Below are 20,022 nucleotides of genomic sequence, written 5' to 3'. Positions count from 1 at the left end.
CAAAGATTTGCCATTTCGATTCTCTCTCGAAGCTTTCTCTCTCTTCTTTTTTAATCTCCAAAGAGATATACAGAGTAGATCCACTACCATCTCCATCACCATCATTGTTTTCTGTTGGAGATTCACATAATGCCGGAATCAAGAGACAGATTGTCTAGGCCCGAGGACATTTCGGCGATCTTTGCTCGTCGGCGGCAATCACTTCGCAGTATAGGTATTCTAGCCGATGAACCAGATATGGGTTCCAGAACTCCGTTCCGGTGGGGAACTACGGCGATGACGGGACCCGTGGGAGTGGTGCCTACGCGAGGTGGTGGTCGTTTTGGAAGGGGTAGCCTTGGCACACCAAGAACTGGAAATGGACGTGGCCGGATTTTGTACGGATCGCCAGCGGTGGGTCGAGAGAACATCACGGCGGGAAGTGGCCGGCGAGCCCGAGGACGTTCCACGAACAGTGTGCTACCTTCTTGGTATCCAAGAACGCCTCTTCGGGACGTCACTTCTATTGTGCGGGTAAGCCTTGATGTAGAGTACTGAGATAGGTTTGTAGCTGATATTGTAGGGAATTTTGTTTATGTTCAGTGGAATTAATGGTCAATTACTCGGTAACTCTGGGTTTGGCTTTCTTTTGTGGCCTTTGAAGTCTGCTGTTTGATCGATTCAAGTGTAGGGCTAGAAATCTGTTGAATGCCTGAATCTGGTTTATGGGTTCTGATATTTGCTATTTTGGTACTTTTCTCTAATTAGTTTTCGTATTAATAGGGTATTAAGATATGTTCAGTTGAAAACTGGATTCAGGTTCAGTTGAATATGACTGTCATCATTGCGATTTTCTATTTTTGCTCATTTATTATATGAGAAACCCTAATCTGAATTGTTCTTGAACTCTATTGATCGTGCTGATCTTTCTAATAGAAATGTTTCATTCAACACTTAATGTTAGTTTGTTATTGTAACTATATAATGAACTTATAAGTTGAATAAGGCAGTTCTTGGACTATATTGATTGTGCTCCTCTTTTCTATAATAGAAAATTTCAATTATAACACGTTTTTAGTTAACTGTAAGTTTGAAGTTGAATAATTTATTGTTATAATTGGCTATAGTGGCTTAATTTATTTCAGAACTCATTTCCACAATTAATTTGTTGGGCTTAATTTAATGCTTTTTCTTTCATTGATTGGTGTTTTATTTTCATCTGTTAATAGGAACACTGTTGATGATATGTGTTACAATAATTGGATTTTATGTCAATAATCATTCCCCTTTCAGTTTATATCCCGTGATTAGCAAGCATGCTAGTTCTGTCTCATTAAACAATCACAAATTTCATTGACTAGTTTATCAAATGAATCGTAGTTCTATTTCAATTTGTCTTTCTTATATCATCCTTCTACTGATGGAGATCTTTTGTGAATCAAATTTTTAATATTATCTTTTATGGCCAGTTTGCCCTTTTAGCAATTCTTGTTCTACTAAATGTTTTTAGCATATCTGGCAAAATGCTAGTCTGTTGTGGCTTTAGAAAAGTCCATTTCTCTTATTGATCTCTTGATGATTAGTGCTGTTTCTGTCAAATTGTTATAGCTAGTGATAACCATCATTTGTATATTTATTCTGTGAGAAATTAGATAACCATGTTTTTATTTAGCTCCTGTTAAATTAACTCCGGATTTGGCTTATTTATTTATTATTTATTTATTTTTTTCTCTGGCCTTTGAAGTCTACTGTAGTATAGCTTAAATTGATTAGAAACCAGTTGAATGCTTGAATATGGTTTGTGGATTCTGATATTTTTCATTTTGGTGCACATTTCTCTAATTTGGGTTTTCGTATTAATAGGGTATTCAGATATGTTTAGAGGGAAAAAGCATAAAACAGTATTCCGGTTCAGTTGAATATGACTGATCATTGATATTTTATAACAGGAAACATTAATCAGATTGTTCTTGAACTCTTTTGATTGTGCTCCTCTTTTATATACTCAAAATGTTGTATTTAACCCTTAATGTTACTTCAGTATTGAACTATATTATGAAATTTAAAGTTTGAATGTGGTAGTTCTTGGACTATATTGATTGTGCTCCCCTTTTTTATAATAGAAAATTTCATTTTTAACACTTGTTTTTAGTTAATAACTGTAAGTTTGAAGTTGAATGATTTTTTGTTATAATTGGCTATGGTGGCATAATTTGTTTCAGAATTCATTTGCACTTTATTGATTTGTTGGGCTTAATTTCTGCTAGTTCTTTAACTGATTGGTGCTTTAGTTTCATCTATGAATAGGAACACTGTTGATGATATGCACTACAATAATTAGATTTTATGTCAGTAATCATTCCCCTATCACCAGCTCTTCTCAGTTGATATCTTGTGATTAGTTAGTGCTAGTTCTGTGTCATTAAACAATAAAAATTTTCCTTGACTAGTTTATCAAATGAATTATAGTTTTATCAAATAAATTATAGTTCTATTTCAATATGTCATTCTTATATCATCTTCTACTTTTTTTTGTGAGTCCAATTTTTATTATTATCTTTTATAGCAGATTTACCCTTTTTGGAATTCTTGTTCTACTTCATGTTTATAACATATCTGGCAAAATGATTGTCTGTTGTGGCTTTAGAAAGGTCCACTTCTCTCATTGACCTCTTGATGATTAGTGCTGCTTCAGTTAAATTGTTTATAGCTAGCGATAACCTTCATTTGTATATATATAATTGGAGAAATTAGATAACCATGTTTTTATTCTTTGTAGGGGTAATGCAGATATTGTTCTGGGTTCAGTACTTCAGTTTTTTTTTTTTTTTTCTTTCTGCCAAGCACTAAGCAGTTTATCCTAATTCTTCTGCACCCATGATATGTTACTAAACTTGAGCAATGGGTTAGTGTGGTCTCTCCATTATTGTTTTAGATCAACCTTTTTAAACTTCTTGTATGTAAAAAACTAGAGTATGTTGCAATTTATCAATGCTATGAATAAGAAATATTATGAGCTTTGGTGTTGTCAGATAGCAATTTTAACTTTTACCATTGAATTGAAGTAGAAATAGAGTATATGAGATGTAGTTGGCTTCTGGTTCATTTTTCCTTTTCTATAGAATTTTCTTCTTATCTGTGGAAATATTTGAACACTTGTTTTCTTGATGAATCTGATCATGAATTGTCAGGCCATTGAAAGAAGAAGAGCTCGCTTGAGAGAAATCGAAGGCCTAGAAATTGAGAGTCCAATACCTCAGGACCAAGTTGCTCTTAATGATTCTACAATATCTACACCCGGTGCTCAACTCGAGCACAACATTTCTATGATGTCTCCTAGTTCAACAATTAGAATGAAGCCTGGCTCCAAATCTATTGGTAAAGTCTCAAAGATATTGCTTGATATCACTAATCAGAATGCTGGAGAATCAGATATCCTCACACCCCAAAAAAAGCTCCTGAACTCAATTGACACAGTTGAGAAAGTGGTGATGGAGGAACTGAATAAGCTGAAGAGAACCCCCAGTGCAAAGAGGGCGGAGAGGGAAAAAAGAGTACGCACTTTGATGTCAATGCGCTAATTGATGCAAATTTATCTTGATCTCCACATCAACCCTTGTTGATAGGACAGATACCAAGGATTTTGGAAGAGAGGAGAATCGACAACTAGCCCGTGGTGAGATATATATATCATCTTCTGATGATGTTTTGGGCTCTCAAAGAAGCAAAGTTGAATATGCATAAATCACTAGCTTTTCTGTTTACTTGTTTGCATGCTAACATCTAGCTGAAGGTCTTAGATTAGGATCAGTAGGCAATATTGCTTGTAATAGTTAGTATCTGTTACTAGTGTTGGCGTGGGGTGTAGCCAAAGTAAAGGTTTTTCCATTACTTTGGCTGGTTTTCATGCCATGTGACATTTCTTCTCCAATATAATAAGGACCAGTTTTACAAAAAGAACTGAAGTTTTCTGTGTTATGGTGGTCTCTCTCTTCTTTCTTAACTGTTATTATTGTTGATGTTATTTGCTTTAGGCTGATGGTTGTTTTTTCTCAGTAGCTATTACTTACTGTTTCTGAGATGATATACGTATGGTGTTGGTAATTTGTGCTTGCTTTCTTTTATATCTGTCATCATTTTGGCTGATCATTATCCAGTTTTTCATGTACATTATGTTCAATGCATGTCTTGAAGAGTGCTATGAGGGAAATACGATACAAGTTTAATTTTTGACATTGTACGTATAGCAATGATGTGTTATTCCATCTATTTCTTCAGTGGTTTAATTTCACAAAATCTCCCTAAACTATATGTGTGCGTATTCATAGCAATGATTTTGTGTTCTTATTTTTCGTAAAATAAGCACTACCATAGAAAATGCCTGACTTCAATGACGTTTGTGGCTGAATGCAGTGGCTGCTTCACTCCTCTGCACCCTTAGGTTGACTACCATTGAAAGAGTGCAGATTTATTCATTTAAATCTCCTTCTCTTCATTATTTGCGTCTGTGGACCTGATTAATGCTAGTGTTTAATTAACATATGTTGAGTAATGATTTCTTCCTCACCTGGTGTGAAAGAATTTATTCATGCTAAAAAAACATAGCATCATATCCAAGAATAATTATGTTTGGTGTAGTTAAATTTCTTGCTCTTGTTATCTATAACTATATATATATATATAAGCATATATATTTTCTAACATAACATGTAAATTTTTTGGAAAAATTAGATTTCAATGGCCAATCTTAAAAAACTGTTCTAAAGTGACCAGAAAATAAGAAAAAAAAATGAATAGTCTCCAAAATTATAACATAATTGCAGATTGAGATTTATTTCCTCAAATACTCTTCTTTGAGAATTTAATAAAGCAACCATTTTCTTGAACATGTTAAGTGCAAACTCGGGCTTCCCGAATTCATAATTGAACTGTATGAAAACTATCCAAATTTTATAAAAAGGTAGTTTCGAGATTATGAAAATACTATTTACTCACTTTTCTTCCCCTCCAAATCTTTTCATTTTTGGGAGATGGCACATGAGGGATTTGGAGGGATAGTTATTTCCCAATCCTTTCTTTTCTCTCCACTAAAAACTATCCAAATGCGATTTTCACTATCCTTTTTGTTTTTTTTCTCTTACCAAATCACTCAATCCAAACGAAGATTAAGTAAATTTCCATAAGTTTGGACCTAAGTAAACAATTATTTTTTTCTCTTGTGAAAACAAAAACACGCACACACACACATATATCTGAAATTTCACAGAAGACAAACCTCCAATTACTAGTAAATGGAGTTGAAACTTGAAAGAAGGGAAATTAGTTGAAAGTGTCTAATTTGTGAAGGGTAATTTAGGAAATAAATTCTAACGTTCTTTTCACTATAATAAAATTTTAATTTGGCGACTATTCATTTTTTTTTTTCTTATTTTTTGGTCATCGTAATTTTGTTTAGAATTGGTTACTAAAATCTTCTTTTTAAATCGTTTTATTATTAGTTGATTGTTGATAGTGATGGGTGATGGGGCGAGGAGATCATTCCACGTAAATCAGGAATACTGAGATTAGTATCTGAGTGGGAACTCAAGCTATACCAGGGATTCTTCATAAGTGAAGATTAAGAGAAGGAAGGCAGTTGCTCAGTACTTGTCTAGCTCGAGGTCCGATAGTAGGTCTTTATGATTCTTGTTTTCTTGTCTTTAACTTCTGATTACTACGTCTGGGTAATGTCCCCTGGTTGCGGGGGGGAGACCTCCCCTTGACCATTGGTCGCCTCCCCTTGACCATTAGGCAAGAGGGGCCCCCTCCTGACTGATGGAACGTCAAGAAGGTGGCTTGAGGCAACGCGAGCCTTGGTTCAGGTGATGTAATGATGATTCTGTGCCACAAGTCATCTCAGTGCATTTAATGCGCCGACTGACTCAAACGGGGGGGGGGGGGGGGCCCTTCGCAGGGCGGTACCTTGAATTTCAGCCTCCCTTCAATTATGACTCAGATTCCCATGCCTTAGGGGGAAGAGGGGAAGGTTCCGAGGCTCTGCCTTCTTTGGCCTCGCGTTTCCCTATCTTTCGAGCTCCTCGAGCTTCCCAAAATGGGTGGTTCGAGGATGGCAGTTAGCAGAACCCTCAGGCCCCTATCCCAAGTGTTGCGAGAAAAGAGGGGCCTTTGAGTTATGGCGGGACCCATCCGACTGGAATGTGGCACCGCTGTGGCAAGAGAGTGAGGGGTAGCGACCCCCTCCTCTTATGAGCATTCGACCCTAATAGCTCGAGGTTCTTAGGGCTTCCTGAGTAGTGTCAGGTGGGGCCCAATATGACCCACTCAATGCTGACCAGTTATTTGATATTATTATTTAGTAGGACACGTAGTGTCCCATGTGGCACTAACTATTTACATTGATTAACACAAATGTTGTTAATTAATTTTAATTATCAAAATAATAGTGATATATGAGTGTATATTTATTCATTTATATCTCCATCTCTTTATTATTTGTAGTTATAGACTTGATTGAGTAATGTAATTGTTATGGGAGTCGATATTTACACTCCAAAATTATAAGTGGCTTTGCTTTTATATCTTTACATAATAAATGACAAAAATAATCCAAAAATTATTTCAATACATAACTTTTTTCTCTCTCCTCCTTGCTTCAATTCACTCTTTATCTACTGTGTCGTTGTTGTTTCTCGCTTTCACTCCTTTCCTCCTCTTCTATTAACATCTAAATTGCCCTCAATATATTAAAACACTGAGGAGCCAAAATAACTCTCAATGGTTGGTCACCAACTGTACCACCCAAATGGCTACACGTCAAGAAAAGCTATTTGGGTCTCACACGGGTTAGCCCAGAGAAAAAGACAAAAGCCCAGTTCTAAAATGGGTCACGATCCCAAACGTGGGGTCATCAAGAAAGAAGAATAGGGTAGGAGAAGTGAAGATACAAAAGGAAAGGATAGTGGGGAATAGAGAGGTGTGTATTATATAGGGAGACTTTTTATTATGAGATAGTTTTTCTTACATACAAACACAAATTATTGTGGACGCATCAACTTGAGATAAAAAAAGAGAGATTAATCACAGTAATACATAGAGAAGTTGAAAAAGAACCCATAATAGAGAAAAAATGGAGATGAAAACAAATTATTTTAGATAAAGATAATAAAACAAATATGGTCTAATAAAAATCTCAAAATCTATAATCATAAAATTGTGAAGTGTTTATGCTCTCTCTTAAAGTCATTTTCTTTCTTTCATTTTCAACTTTAGAACTTTTTTTTTTTTAATACGTGGTAAGTATAACTTTTCCCAACTTTGATAGCTTCCTCTCTTGATAGAAGTAGATACTCAATGTTCTTAATTTATTTATTTATTTTTTTCCATCTAATCCCAAATTTTGACCGAAAAATGCTAAGTTGCCACAATTATATATAACTCATTCACTGTTGTACACAAAATAACTAATATTTATTTGTAAATGACAGGCGTTCGTGATTCAATTGGAGTAAAAACATGAAACATGCAAAAGAGAAAGAAAAGAGATGAAAACGAGAGTAATTTGATGGTAAACCAATAGATTTTTTTTTTTCGGAGAGTCATAAAAAGGGATAAAAAAAAGAAGAGACCTATTAAGATAATTGTCAATTATTTTTATCATTTGATTTCTGAATAATTTGAATAAATGAAAGTGGAGACCTGCCTACAATTTTGGAATAACAACTTACTTAGCCCTTACTTATTTAATGTCTATCTATAAGTATATTTGTATATTAACAAGAAACTATCCACAGATTCCAGTTCCACACCAAGCAAAATGGTGTGGTTACTGGTAACATATATTTACCCAAAAAAGAAAAGAAAAAAAATAATCGTGTCTCTGTTTTTGTGAGGAAAAAACACACACACACACACACCAAAATCTGACTTGGAATTTGATTTGTATGCTTTGACTATCATTATCAAGATAATATACACACAAAAATAGCCAATTAAACTGCATTATTATTAGCACATCTTATAGTCTGACTCGTGTTTAATTTCCCGCGAAATATGTTGCAACAACTATATATAAATAGTATATGATTGTAGTCTTGGACTAATCAGAAGCTAGAACCTTGACCGTGACCAAATTATACATATAATTATCAATATATCTTGACTATATATATATATTTAAAGGAAAATGATTGGTCATCCATTTTTCCAGTACTATAGCATGTCGTGTGACGAACATTGAATTAAAATACATAGAGGGCTGAATTAATATTATTGATTAAAATCTGAGTCTAAGGACTGAATACCATTAAGTTCGGATGCGACTTGGTGAGGTTTTTTGACTTTTAGTATATATCAAATGGTTGCCTGAAGATGACCGTTATTTTTACGGTTATGCCTTATTGTGCTCCATCTTAAGACCAAAATTAATAATGACACAGACATTTAACTATACAAAAAAAAAAAAAAAGTCAAATTTGAAACTATTATTGTCAGTCTCTTTCGTATATAAATCTATACGACAAACAAAGAGAAGAACTTAACATAATATATATATAGAGAGAGAGAGAGAATCACATTAAGTTAGGACCACTTTATTTAAGAGTTCAAATTTTTTTAGGTCAAACTCATTGCTTTATTTGAACAACATGAAAGAAACTGATCACTTCCACTAGCTTGCATACGTAGTTGAGTTCGTCAAATAGGCAGCTTTGATCACTCTGACCTGAATTATATGTTTTTATACGGATTATATGTGGAAAAAAATAATAATAATAATTACGGGTTATATAATAGTACCAGTAATTGTTGGGCAGTACAACAACTTTGAAAAGAATAAAAAATTTATATGATGGAAACGTTACTCTATCTAAATGGTTAATCTTTTGAGTAGAGTATTTTCATTCTAACAATTAATATTTTAAAGAACCGTATGTAAACTCAAGATCCCTTATCCGGTGAAAAAGCCGGTGCCATTTTATCCACCGAAAAGCCTCGTTTTAGCCAATGGGAAGGCCGGAGATATTCGATCCATATGAGAGCCTCGATTTAGTCGGTGAAAAGGCCGGTGCCGAATAGCCTCTTTTGAGGGAAAATTATTGGACATTCAGTTAAAAAAAACAGACATTACTTCGTGACGTCATTTTGAACAATGATAGTTGTAGTAGTAATATATCGTATAATATTTGTTAGATGATCCGTGGGATGAAACCTTGCATCATAGTCTACCCCCATGATATTTTTAAGTTTTAGTTTTTCATACATTGTGTCTAGCTACTGTCTAGTTCTTCACGATATTATGTGTACTTCTTCGCTTGAAGATCTGAAAGAAACTTTAATCTAGACTTTTTGGTATAAAGACAGGTGGATTCATGATATTATATATGTTTCATATTATTTTGCCCTCAAAATATTATATAATTTAAGATAAAGTGTAAAAAAAATTCCTAAATTATTGTCTCTTTATAAATAACTCTCCTGAACTATTAATTTGTTGTAATTAAGGACAAATTCATCACAAAAGACTATTTTACCCTTTCTACTTACATTTGTCATTTCTTATTAAACTAATTTTAATATCTTTTCTCTTATCTAAATATTCATCATACCATTTATCTTAATTATATTATTAGTATTAATTTATTAAAAAAAATGATAAAATAAATAAATAAATTTGGAACTACTATTTTTTAAAATTATTAACTTATTATTAAAAATTTACTTTTTATAAGAAAACTTATTATACTCACTACAAACTTTTTTACTATAAAAAATAGATTCTTTTTCATACAATATAGTCATGAAAATTTAAAAAATTACCTAAATAAAAAATACCTTCTTTTTTATGCAATATATTCATGAAAATTTAAGAAATTACTTAAATTATTTTAAAATTTACTACTTAATATTTTTATTTAAAAAAATAATTTTCAAAATAAATTTATGTAAATTTAATAGAGAATATGTCATCAAATTAGTTTAATTTTTTTTCGTAATTTATTTCAGTAAGAAAAATAGATTAAGTTAAATTCAATAAGAAAATGCATTATGATCATCTAATAAAATATAATCAGGCCATGTTTGATGTGAGTGAATGGAATCAAATGAAGTAGGAATGGAATGCTTTTATTTCCATTCTTTAATTTGGTAACTTACTTTAAAATTAGAATGATGATTTTTGTCCATTCTCCGAGAATGATGGTTCTTACTAATTCATTCCACTTTCCAACTAAAGGAATGACCATTCCATTCTTACTTTAAAAAAAATAATAATAAATAAATGAATAAAAAAATATTTAATGAAATGTCAGCTATATATATATATATACATATTTATATATGTTTGATGTTTTTCTGTACAACTAAACATGGAAATGGAATCTTATTCATTCCATTCCCACTTTATTTCATTCAACCACATCAAACTAGCCCTTAAGGTATTAGGGTATTTTGAAACTAAATATATTAGTTTTGAGAGTTTTATACACAAAATATATTTCAAGAAGATTATTTACAAATTCTGACATAATTCAGAATTTTTTTTGCACTTTACCTTATAATTTGTTATACACAATGAAAAATTAGTAGTTATGGACCCAAATTGGCTTGAATCCGTAAACACCATGAGGTCCATGAGTGGTACCCATGACTCAAATTGCACCTCTAATATGAATGAAGAAAATTAAATTAATATTTATAAATTGAAATTAAGATCTCGAATCTCTTTCGTGTGTAGGAGACCTTTGCAATGCTTGATTCCCTCCGCACGGGTGGGGATATAGAGTCCACCACTCAAATAGCATCGATATTGCATAAAAATTTAATAACAATAATTGTTAACGTGTACTGCTAATATATTATTAACGTGTATCACATGTATTTGTTTAGTCACACATTCAACAATATTAATAGTACTTACTTTTTAAAATAAGATTTGTAAAAAATACACATTCTAGAATCATTTTACATATTTTCCGTCATGCTTTGATATATTTTGCAGATCAGTTGGACTATAGCTAGAACTACTAATAGTAAATGTGTTGATAAAAATACAATTACATGTTATAATTGCATAATGTCAGTATTCTTGACTTTATAAAAGTGCACATTCTAGAATCAATACAGAATTTCCGGTCCATAACATCATCATAAGAATTTTAAAAACTTATAAGTTTGAAGAACTTTGATCGGATAATATTTCATTTACCATGATTATTAGAAGAGAAATATCAAAGTTCGTGAAATACAATTTTTGTAGTTTCCTAAAAAAGAGAGACAAAAACATTGTTCTTTACAAAATCATACAACACTAATTAGTCCATTTATTAAGGAGATGAATGAGGGTCGGCTGGGAGACCAGTTCTGTGTGTTGTTTGTCTCGGCATTAGTCCGGACAAAGCCCCAGATATCTAGATTACCAAAAAAAAAAACTCTAGCTACAACGGCATTGTTGATTAATGTTTATCTATGAAACATATACATACATGTATAATAAAAAATAATCATGGCCTTCATATTTGGCTGGGAGGTGGTAAATTAAAGATGTATACGGACTTAACATTTGAAGTCTGTAGGTATCTGTTTCTCGTGTCAAAGTGTCATATCCTGAATTTTTACTAGCTTTTTAATTACTATTACGAGCTTATTAATATTTACTTGAGTTTAAATTCACACCTGCAATGTACACGTTACTTAGAGTTATTCATATTTATTTCTTTCCTATGTCTGTTTAGTTAGCAAGGTTTATTATGTGAACTTGTAGCAGTTGATTGAAATGAAGAAAAAGAAAGACTAGCGTGACACATGTCACTTATAGTTAAGATGTGTGCTGATATCAAGTGGGGGAGTATGGAGTTTGGTGGATAGGTTTTATAAATAATAGTATTATATTTCATGCAAGTTGCAAAACAATTAATGATATACATTATTATAGCTGCTAACACCAAGTCTATATATAAATATATTTAGAGGGGTGCTAATTATAGTTGCGCAACCGAAGTTAGGGTTGGTCAATTTTAAATGCATTAATTACTTTGACTTTCTATTTTTATGGGACTTTACTAATATTACTTTTTAGACAAAAATACCTTTTTAAATTATTCATTTCTTCTTCTTTTAATCGATTCATATGGAGATGTGTGCGTATGTATGTATGTATGTATGTATATATAATAATAATAATAACTAATGTAATGTGAATGGATGCTGGAAAAAAAGAAAAAAATGAAAAAAAGAAAGAAAAGGAAGATAGGATAATCCATTCACAAAAAATGGATTCTAAGAAAAAATAAAAATTAAAAAAATCCGAAAAAAGGAAGAAAAAATAACTAGATTATGAGATTTAAAAAAGATATATACAAAATTAGTTTTATATACATATATATTTCTTTTTTGGTGAATGAATTATTTCCTTTTCTTTTATTTAATTTTTTTTATTTTTTTAAATCCATTTATAGAAGGATAGTTGTAAAAATAAAAAATAAAAACAAAAAGAAACACACACACACATATATATATATGAGAAAACAAAAAAGGAAGAAATTTATAATCGATTTTTTTTACCTTTCTTTTTATTCTTTTTTGGATTTTTTTCTCGCTCTTTTTTTTTTTCTTCTTTCTTTTATTTTTTTCTGAATCCATCCATCTCTTGTGAATGAATTATCCTATCTAAATTATTTTTTCCTTTTTTAGAATATATTCACATAACTAATCACACATCCTTGATTAAAGGAGGAGAGAAGAAGAAAAGAAGAAAGATTAGATAATTTAAAACAGTATTTTTGTCTAACCAATCCTAATTGTGACTGTGAATGGACTGTCGCTCACGCGGCTGCAATTAACACTACACCTCATATATGTATCATTGGATTTTAGATAGATATGTATTTTATATAGAAGCTTCCTGGTAAACTTTTGGATAATTGATTGAAGGAATTAAATAGGAGCGTATGAGTATGCTTGGACACATGTCATACAACCTATTAAAAGTTTCATATATACTTTATGTTACTTCTATGTTTTGGAGTTCTCTGGACTAGCATGTTTTAAAACCAAAATTTGTAGAAAAAGAAAAGAAAAATAAGGAAAGAAAACTGTGGCACTAGAGCCGGACTAGAGAAGAGAACAGGGAAAGAGAGTGAGGAAGAAAGAAAGAGAAAGAGAGAAAGAAGAATTTTTGAGTGGATTTTCTCTTTGTACAGTATTATTAGAGGTAAGGAAGTTTGTATTTTAATTTTTTCTATTAATATTATTTTTGACTAAATTCAAGGTTATTTTATGCAAATTATTACCATATATTTTACTATTTCTAACTTGAATCAAAGGCTGCTTGATATCATGATTATTTTATTGTAATTATGAAGTTGGTGATTAAAGGTTTATTATCGAAATTTTCTATAGTTGATATTATAAGCTGTTCTTGAAGAAATTCTAATTGTTCAATTGTTCTCTTTCAATTGAATTGTAAATTTCTTTTAAGTTATATAAATCATGTCGGGTAGTAAGTATTGTGTGGGAATTTAATCTAAATGTTTAAAATTGAAATTTCCATTACAATTGTATAGAAAAGTTGAGATTTATAGGAAGGTGATAATTATTATTTATTTATCTTTAGAAATGAATATAACATGGTTATAATATTGTTTAGGTAACGAGACAGAACGGACCACATCGATAGTACCGAAGGAAAAATAAATAATTTGAAAAGTAGTTAAGGTGGGTGTACACACTTCAAGTTTATATTTGGATGTGTTTAATTGAAGTATTGAAGCTGCTTATGTGACATGAAGATGAATATATATATATATATATATAACTTGATAAGGTGCATGCGCTGGCAAAGAAGGAGAGTACTATATTATATAAGGTCCATACTCTGGCCTGGAAGGAGAGTAATATTATATAAAGTCCATACTCTGGCCTGGAAGGAGAATAATATATTATGTAAGGTCCATACTCTGGCCTGAAAGGAGAGTAATATATTATATAAGGTCCATACTCTGGCCAAAAAGGAGGGTACTATATTATATAAGGTTCATAATCTGGCCTAGAGGAGAGTACTATATTTTAATGCCTTGTAAAGTTGAAAGTTATATGTTAATGAAGTTTAATTGAAGTTATCGGATAATTTTTGCTTATATTACTCTGATGTAGTAGTGTTGCATTCACTGGCTTTAAGCTCACTCCTTCCATATCTATAATTTTTCAGGTACAAGGGTGGATTGCTACTGCCAGGTCTAGAGTCTTGGGTGTGAATGGGGAAAAGAACAATGGAAAATCTTTTGTATAATATGTAAATGTTGTAGTAGAATTTAATATGGTGACTTATAGTTAATTGTTTAGTTTTCTTAAAACTTGCAAGGTGGATTTATAGTTTATTTTTAATTGTAAACTTTTAAAGAGACATTCTGATATATGACGACGTCACGTATGTATGAAGTTAATGCAGATAGTTAGATACATTCCAATTGTTCAATTTATTAAATACTGTAAATTGGGTTGGGATGTGTTACAAAGGGTCTGGGAATATATCACTAAACAATATGAGGAATGCAAAAAGGTGGAAGAAGGGAGAGAAAACCAATCCAGTGAGAAGATTGGAACAACTGTAGGGAAGAAGCTGCTGTCAGTTCTCTTGGCCTTTGCCTTTTGTCACTGCCTCCTTTTATAGCCCTAGGTCACTCAGGTGATATATTGTTGGGCCTCTAGCTAAAAAACGGATCAGGGTCATGCCTCTTTTGGGTCATATTGCCCTAATCCCTATATTTCTGGAGTTGTTGCCAAGCGTATCTTTCCTATTGAGTGACCCAAAAATGGCAAGCTGTAAAGGCAATTATACTATTCCAGCTGTCTTTTGCTCTTATCCTCAAATTGGGCCTTGCCTTAGTGAACAAGACATTACTAAGTTTTCATCCTCCATTCCAAAATCCCCTCTGCATCCTTTCGACCTTAAAGAATCCTACCATAACCCTTCATTGCTTTGGCATAAGGTTGAGTCTGTCGCTCGTGACTTCAAGTCCTCCAATTAGCAACTTCAAATATAATACAATCATAATAAGTGTATCATATCTTCCATTGCTCCTCTTATATATAGTACTACTTAGAAGGTCTGGCTTTCTCATGCAAGCCATGGCCAGAACCTTAAATGTTTAGTTTTATTGCTTCCTCTTCTTCATATGGCTTGCTTCCTGTAATACCCCTAATTTTAAAAGGATAGTCTCGGCATTTTTAATATTTATTGTATTGCATTTTTCTTTATTTTATTATCTTAATCGCATTTTTAGTTGTTTTATTGTTTTTCATTTGTTTAAATTGGTTGTATGTGCATTATTTAGTTTAATTAATTGCTTAATGGTTTTTTTGTTTAATCAATCATGTTACTTAATATGTTTTTGGTAACTGTTTATATAATTTTATTTATTTATTTAATTGTGTTTATTTAATTGTTTAATCAATTTTATTTAATGGAAATTTAAATTTAAAGGAATTTAATTTTCTGTTCTTTACATGAATTTAGGGTTGCAATTTACATGGGTGGCCGACGTAGGAATTTATCTTAGGTCGGTTTATAGGCCGAGATGGGCTCTGGCTTTAAGGTTACATGGATTAGGGTTTAATTACTAAGCCTATAAGTATGTGTGTCACGGTGGTTTAGGGTTTTAGAATAATTAAATGTAATTTCTGTAAAAACAACAGAGATCGTGGGATACAGAGGGAGAATAGAGAGAGATAGGAGAGGAAGGATAAGTGGAAGCAAGGTAGAAGGAACGTGGGTTTGTGGAACAGCAGTGGGAAATTGAACGGGCAATACAGAATTGGGAATTTAGAGTTTCAAGTCTGAAACTCAAAGGCAAGTTCTTATCTTCCTCCTTCCCTTTGACTTGTGTTCTGTGCACCTGGACAGTCTCTAGGAGATTAATTGGCCTTAAACTGAACCATGCATGTTTTATATATATTTTACTTGATCGTTTTATCTGTGAGATTTTATTTACCAAACAATTATAGCATGTATGTTTTCCTTGTCTCTGTTTTGGCATGAAACGTTCCACGGTTTTACTTTTGGTTTTGAACCTTACTGCGATGAACCAAGATCTGATTGGATATTAGATGTAATTTAAGTCCTTTAAATTCAAATTTAGAAGAAGAACAAATGAGTTGGAAGGGAACTGTTGTTGTAAATCCGTTTCAGTTTGGTTTTAAAGTATTTGCAGTTCAGTAACCATTTTGATTCAATTGTAATCCTGGTAATTGATTCTAGTTACTGTAATTAAATTAATAGGAAGCTATTGGGTGTTAATTAAACTTCTAAAATTAGTTTTAGAGACCAATAGTGGGTTAGGACTGGATCGGAGATGGAGAAGATGAGCTGAAACGGAGCAGAGACAGAACGGGAGGCTCTCAAGAGGGAGAGAGCCAGCTCTGGAAAGCAAGAGCCGGCTCTCCTCCAATAAGAGCCGGCTCCATGTAAGAAAGAGCCTGCTCTTTCTTTTTAGAGCAGGCTCTAACCTTTTGTGAATTTTGGAATTTGTTGTTACGGCACTTTTTAATACTTTTGTCACTGTTTGGGCATTCTGGGTCATTAATTAGTTTTAAAATTTTAATTGGGTGTTTAAATAATAATTTTAACATGTAACTAAGGTCTTGAATTGCATAAATTTCCCCCTTAGTTTTAAATAGAATTAACAGTACGCTATTTGACAACTTTGCGTACAATTAACGGCTGAAAGGGGATTTGTTGATTAATTTTAATCTGACGGTTTAGGGTGCTATAAAATGATTTTAAAATTATTTTAGATGCATGATGAAGTCTTTTAAAGTAATATATTGGACTTGTGGCATAGTGGAGGCTCTGTGCTAAAGGATACAACAAAATATAAGTATATGACTTAGTACTCTGTTACCAGATGGAGGGAACTAGATCGCTTAGTTTAATTTAGCGATTTATTGGACTATAATATTATTATAGAACTAATTTTAAATACATGATAGGGTCACTGTTTTATTAAATTTGTCTATGCATGTGTTGAATGTTAATTGTTAGAATAGTTTATTATTCGATGCAATTATATGGATTACTACTGGATTTTATTTGCTGGATTGTTAAGATTCCTTCTGCAATTATTGGATGGTGGTTTTTGGTCTGTAAATTATTGAACTGTTATATATGTTGTAATTTACATGGATATGGAGGATTGTATATACCGATATGGGACGGTGACATACTAGGGACGGTTTAGCTCAAAACGCATAAACCTAACCTAATGGATTAATGGAATGGATTGAAAGATATTGAATCCTAATTGTGACTAAGTCAGATCAGCTGTAACAAAGTTGGATGACTTCCTGGATTAACGGATGGTAGTTAAGTCATATCAACTGAATAAGTTGAGTGACTAACTAGTTGGTTATTGTATGTTAGTTTAATAAATAGTTGAATTGCATACCCTGGATTTGGACGGACTTTATATATATGTTTATGGTACCATGAGTTGAGCTTGAGTCTCAGACTCGTTGGTTAGGGTGCGTATATGCAGTGGATGCGTAGCTGGTTGTAATAGGTTGAGGTGTACCCTGTTAGGTCCTAGGTACTCATGCCCACCTTTGGGTGCGTATTCGCATGTTGCCTTCTATTCAGGTTGAGACCCCTATTATAGACTAGTGAATGTCCCTCAGTGTGGATATATTTATACGTATGGACTAGATAGATATTGTGAGGTGTCTACGGTGTATCTGCGTATCGGGTCACTGTATGGATTGCAGTTAGATTAGAACTTGCTCGTGGGTCTGACCCATTCCTTCATTATTCTTTTCAAGTACAGGACGGTTCCAGCCTTAGAGCTTGATCGTGTTTGTCGAGGACAGTCTCACCTTCATCTGATTACGTAGGACTTCTCTCGATATTTCTAGCATTATCTATTTTCAGTTTTCAGTTTCAGTTGAACTTTTGGTTAGGGGTCCATCAGTGGATTCCCAAGTTGTAACCTTGAAGTTTTGGAGGATTGGAGTTTCAATTTTCAGTTATACATGGAGGATTTTATAATTAATGTTTCTTTCAGTTTTATTCCATCTTTATTATTTCATTTTGTCATCTGTGTTCGCTTTAAAATACTTTAATTGTTTGATATTCCCTCGGGTTTGGGCCTGGGCCTGATCAACCCGTGTCTCGGATCCGAGGGGTATCACACTTCCACCCTCCTAATTCGATTCCTCGTGAAAAAAATTCTCAAAACCAAAAAGAGTAGTTTTGCAACACCCTCCAAGCCCCAGAGCATTACCCATCATCAGCCACCTTCATTTATTGAGTTCCGTGTTATCCAAGTCCTTCCAAACCTTAGCTTCCCACCACGGCTCGCTCATGTGCCTCTCCCTGGGCTCATCAACCGCCGTTGTTGTTTCCAATGCCACCACTGTTAAAGAATTCCTTAATACCCATGAGATGAACTTCGTGTCCAGTCCGGCATTCGGGGCCTCAGACTTTGATATATACAAAGACTCAAAGTTTGTGAATGCCGAGTATGGCGCTTATTGGCGCTTCATAAAGAAAATATGCATGACTGAGCTTCTTGCATGTGCACAACTCAATCGCTTTATTGATATTCAAAAGCAAGAGATGGCGAAATTATTGGATATACTTTTTAGGTGCTCGAAAGGTGGAAGGGATTATGATGTAGGTATGGAGCTAATGACTATGACCAACAACGTGATATGCCGGATGGCGATGACCACTAGGTGCTCTAGGAACGCTGTTGAAGGGAAGGAGATATGGGGGTTGGTTAAAGGGATTTTGGACATTGCACCCAAGCTCATCTTGGGAGAAATGTTGGGTCCTTTGGGAAAGTTTGATTTGTTTGGGTATGGAAGGGAGATTACATCATTGTTTTTGAAGTTTGATAGGTTGGTGGAAAGGATCATGATGGAACATGAGAAGAAGGAAAAAACATTATTGGTGGTGAAAGAGAGAGAAAGGATACGATGGACCATCTCTTAGACATCTATGGGGATGAAACAGTTGAGGTGAAGCTAACCAGAAACGATATCAAATCATTTCACATGGTTAGTTCTGTAACTGTTATGTCTTTTTCTTTTTAAAAATCCAAATATTATTAACCAAGTCACAATTCCAATTTAAAAAATTAGGGTAAGCGTTTTGAACAATAAAATAAATACTTTTTGTAATATTTTATTTTGAGCAATATCGAAATGTCTCGTAAATAGTGTCCAAAAATCAAAATCTATCGGGAATTCTATCATTTTTTAGGAAAAAAATTAGATCAACTAGGACTCTAGTTAACCAATCAACCCTAATGAATATATGTGAATTGATTATAAATTATTGTAATCTGTATTTGTGAACAGGAATTGTTCATGGTAGGTACAGAGACAATTAGTGTGGCCATACAATGGACACTAGCGGAGCTCATCAACCATCCAGATGTTCAAAAAGCTCTGAGAGGAGATCAAAAAGGTTGTGGAATCAAACAGATTAGTAGAAGAATCAGACGTCCCAAATCTTCCTTATTTGCAAGCAATTGTCAAAGAAAGTCTAAGGTTTCATGCTCCAACACCGTCGATTTTCCGAAAATGCAAGGAGGATTGCAAGATCAACGGCTATGATATAACGTCAAATGAAAGCATCATATTTAATGTGTACGCGATCATGCGGGACCCAGAAGCATAGGGTAACTTGGGCGGGCTAGTCCAGCCCATAAATTTTAAAATCTGGACATATAAATTCACAATTCAGGTTTAAGTCGGGTTGGGTTTTATCAAAACCCAACCTTATTCAAGTTGGCCTGGGTTCAACCCGAACCCAACTCGAAAGCCCAAATTAAACATAAAACCTTCACTTCTCTCTCTATATCGATCGACTTCAGGTTTGGACAAACCCTAACTTTCTCTTTCCTCATCCTTCTCTTCTCCCTCTATATCGCCTTCCTACCGGTCTCCCGCGAAAGTCGAAACGAGCAGCGAAGCTCGCAACCTACCGGTGACTCCCTCTATCTCACATCACTCAGTGACTCCCTCACCTCTATCTCACATCTCTCGGTGACT

General features: G+C 33.3%; 1 protein-coding gene and 1 pseudogene across 1 annotated transcript; both read left to right on the top strand.

The window, feature by feature from the left end:
- On the top strand, positions 1 to 3,944 carry LOC132313628 (protein POLYCHOME-like). Its single transcript, XM_059812483.1, has 2 exons — positions 1 to 513; positions 3,171 to 3,944. The coding sequence occupies exons 1-2, from the start codon at positions 130 to 132 to the stop codon at positions 3,558 to 3,560; spliced, it is 774 nt and encodes a 257-aa protein (XP_059668466.1). The 5' UTR covers positions 1 to 129; the 3' UTR covers positions 3,561 to 3,944.
- A 10,469-nt stretch (positions 3,945 to 14,413) lies between these two features.
- Positions 14,414 to 19,648, top strand: LOC132314755 (3,9-dihydroxypterocarpan 6A-monooxygenase-like; annotated as a pseudogene).
- The last annotated feature ends 374 nt before the right edge of the window (positions 19,649 to 20,022 follow it).

The sequence above is a fragment of the Cornus florida genome, unplaced genomic scaffold, assembly GCF_030987335.1.
Source record: "Cornus florida cultivar Cherokee Brave unplaced genomic scaffold, ASM3098733v1 CherokeeBrave_3.0.0_Hap2_Chr06, whole genome shotgun sequence".
In the NCBI taxonomy this organism is placed as follows: domain Eukaryota; kingdom Viridiplantae; phylum Streptophyta; class Magnoliopsida; order Cornales; family Cornaceae; genus Cornus; species Cornus florida.
This window is presented reverse-complemented; position numbering and strand designations above follow the sequence as displayed.

Excerpts from the sequence above, each read along its gene's own strand:
- LOC132313628 (XM_059812483.1), top strand. The coding sequence starts at position 130 with ATGCCGGAATCAAGAGACAGATTGTCTAGGCCCGAGGACATTTCGGCG. Across the intron at positions 514-3,170 it reads ACGTCACTTCTATTGTGCGG|GCCATTGAAAGAAGAAGAGC; the intron begins GTAAGCCTTGAT and ends ATGAATTGTCAG.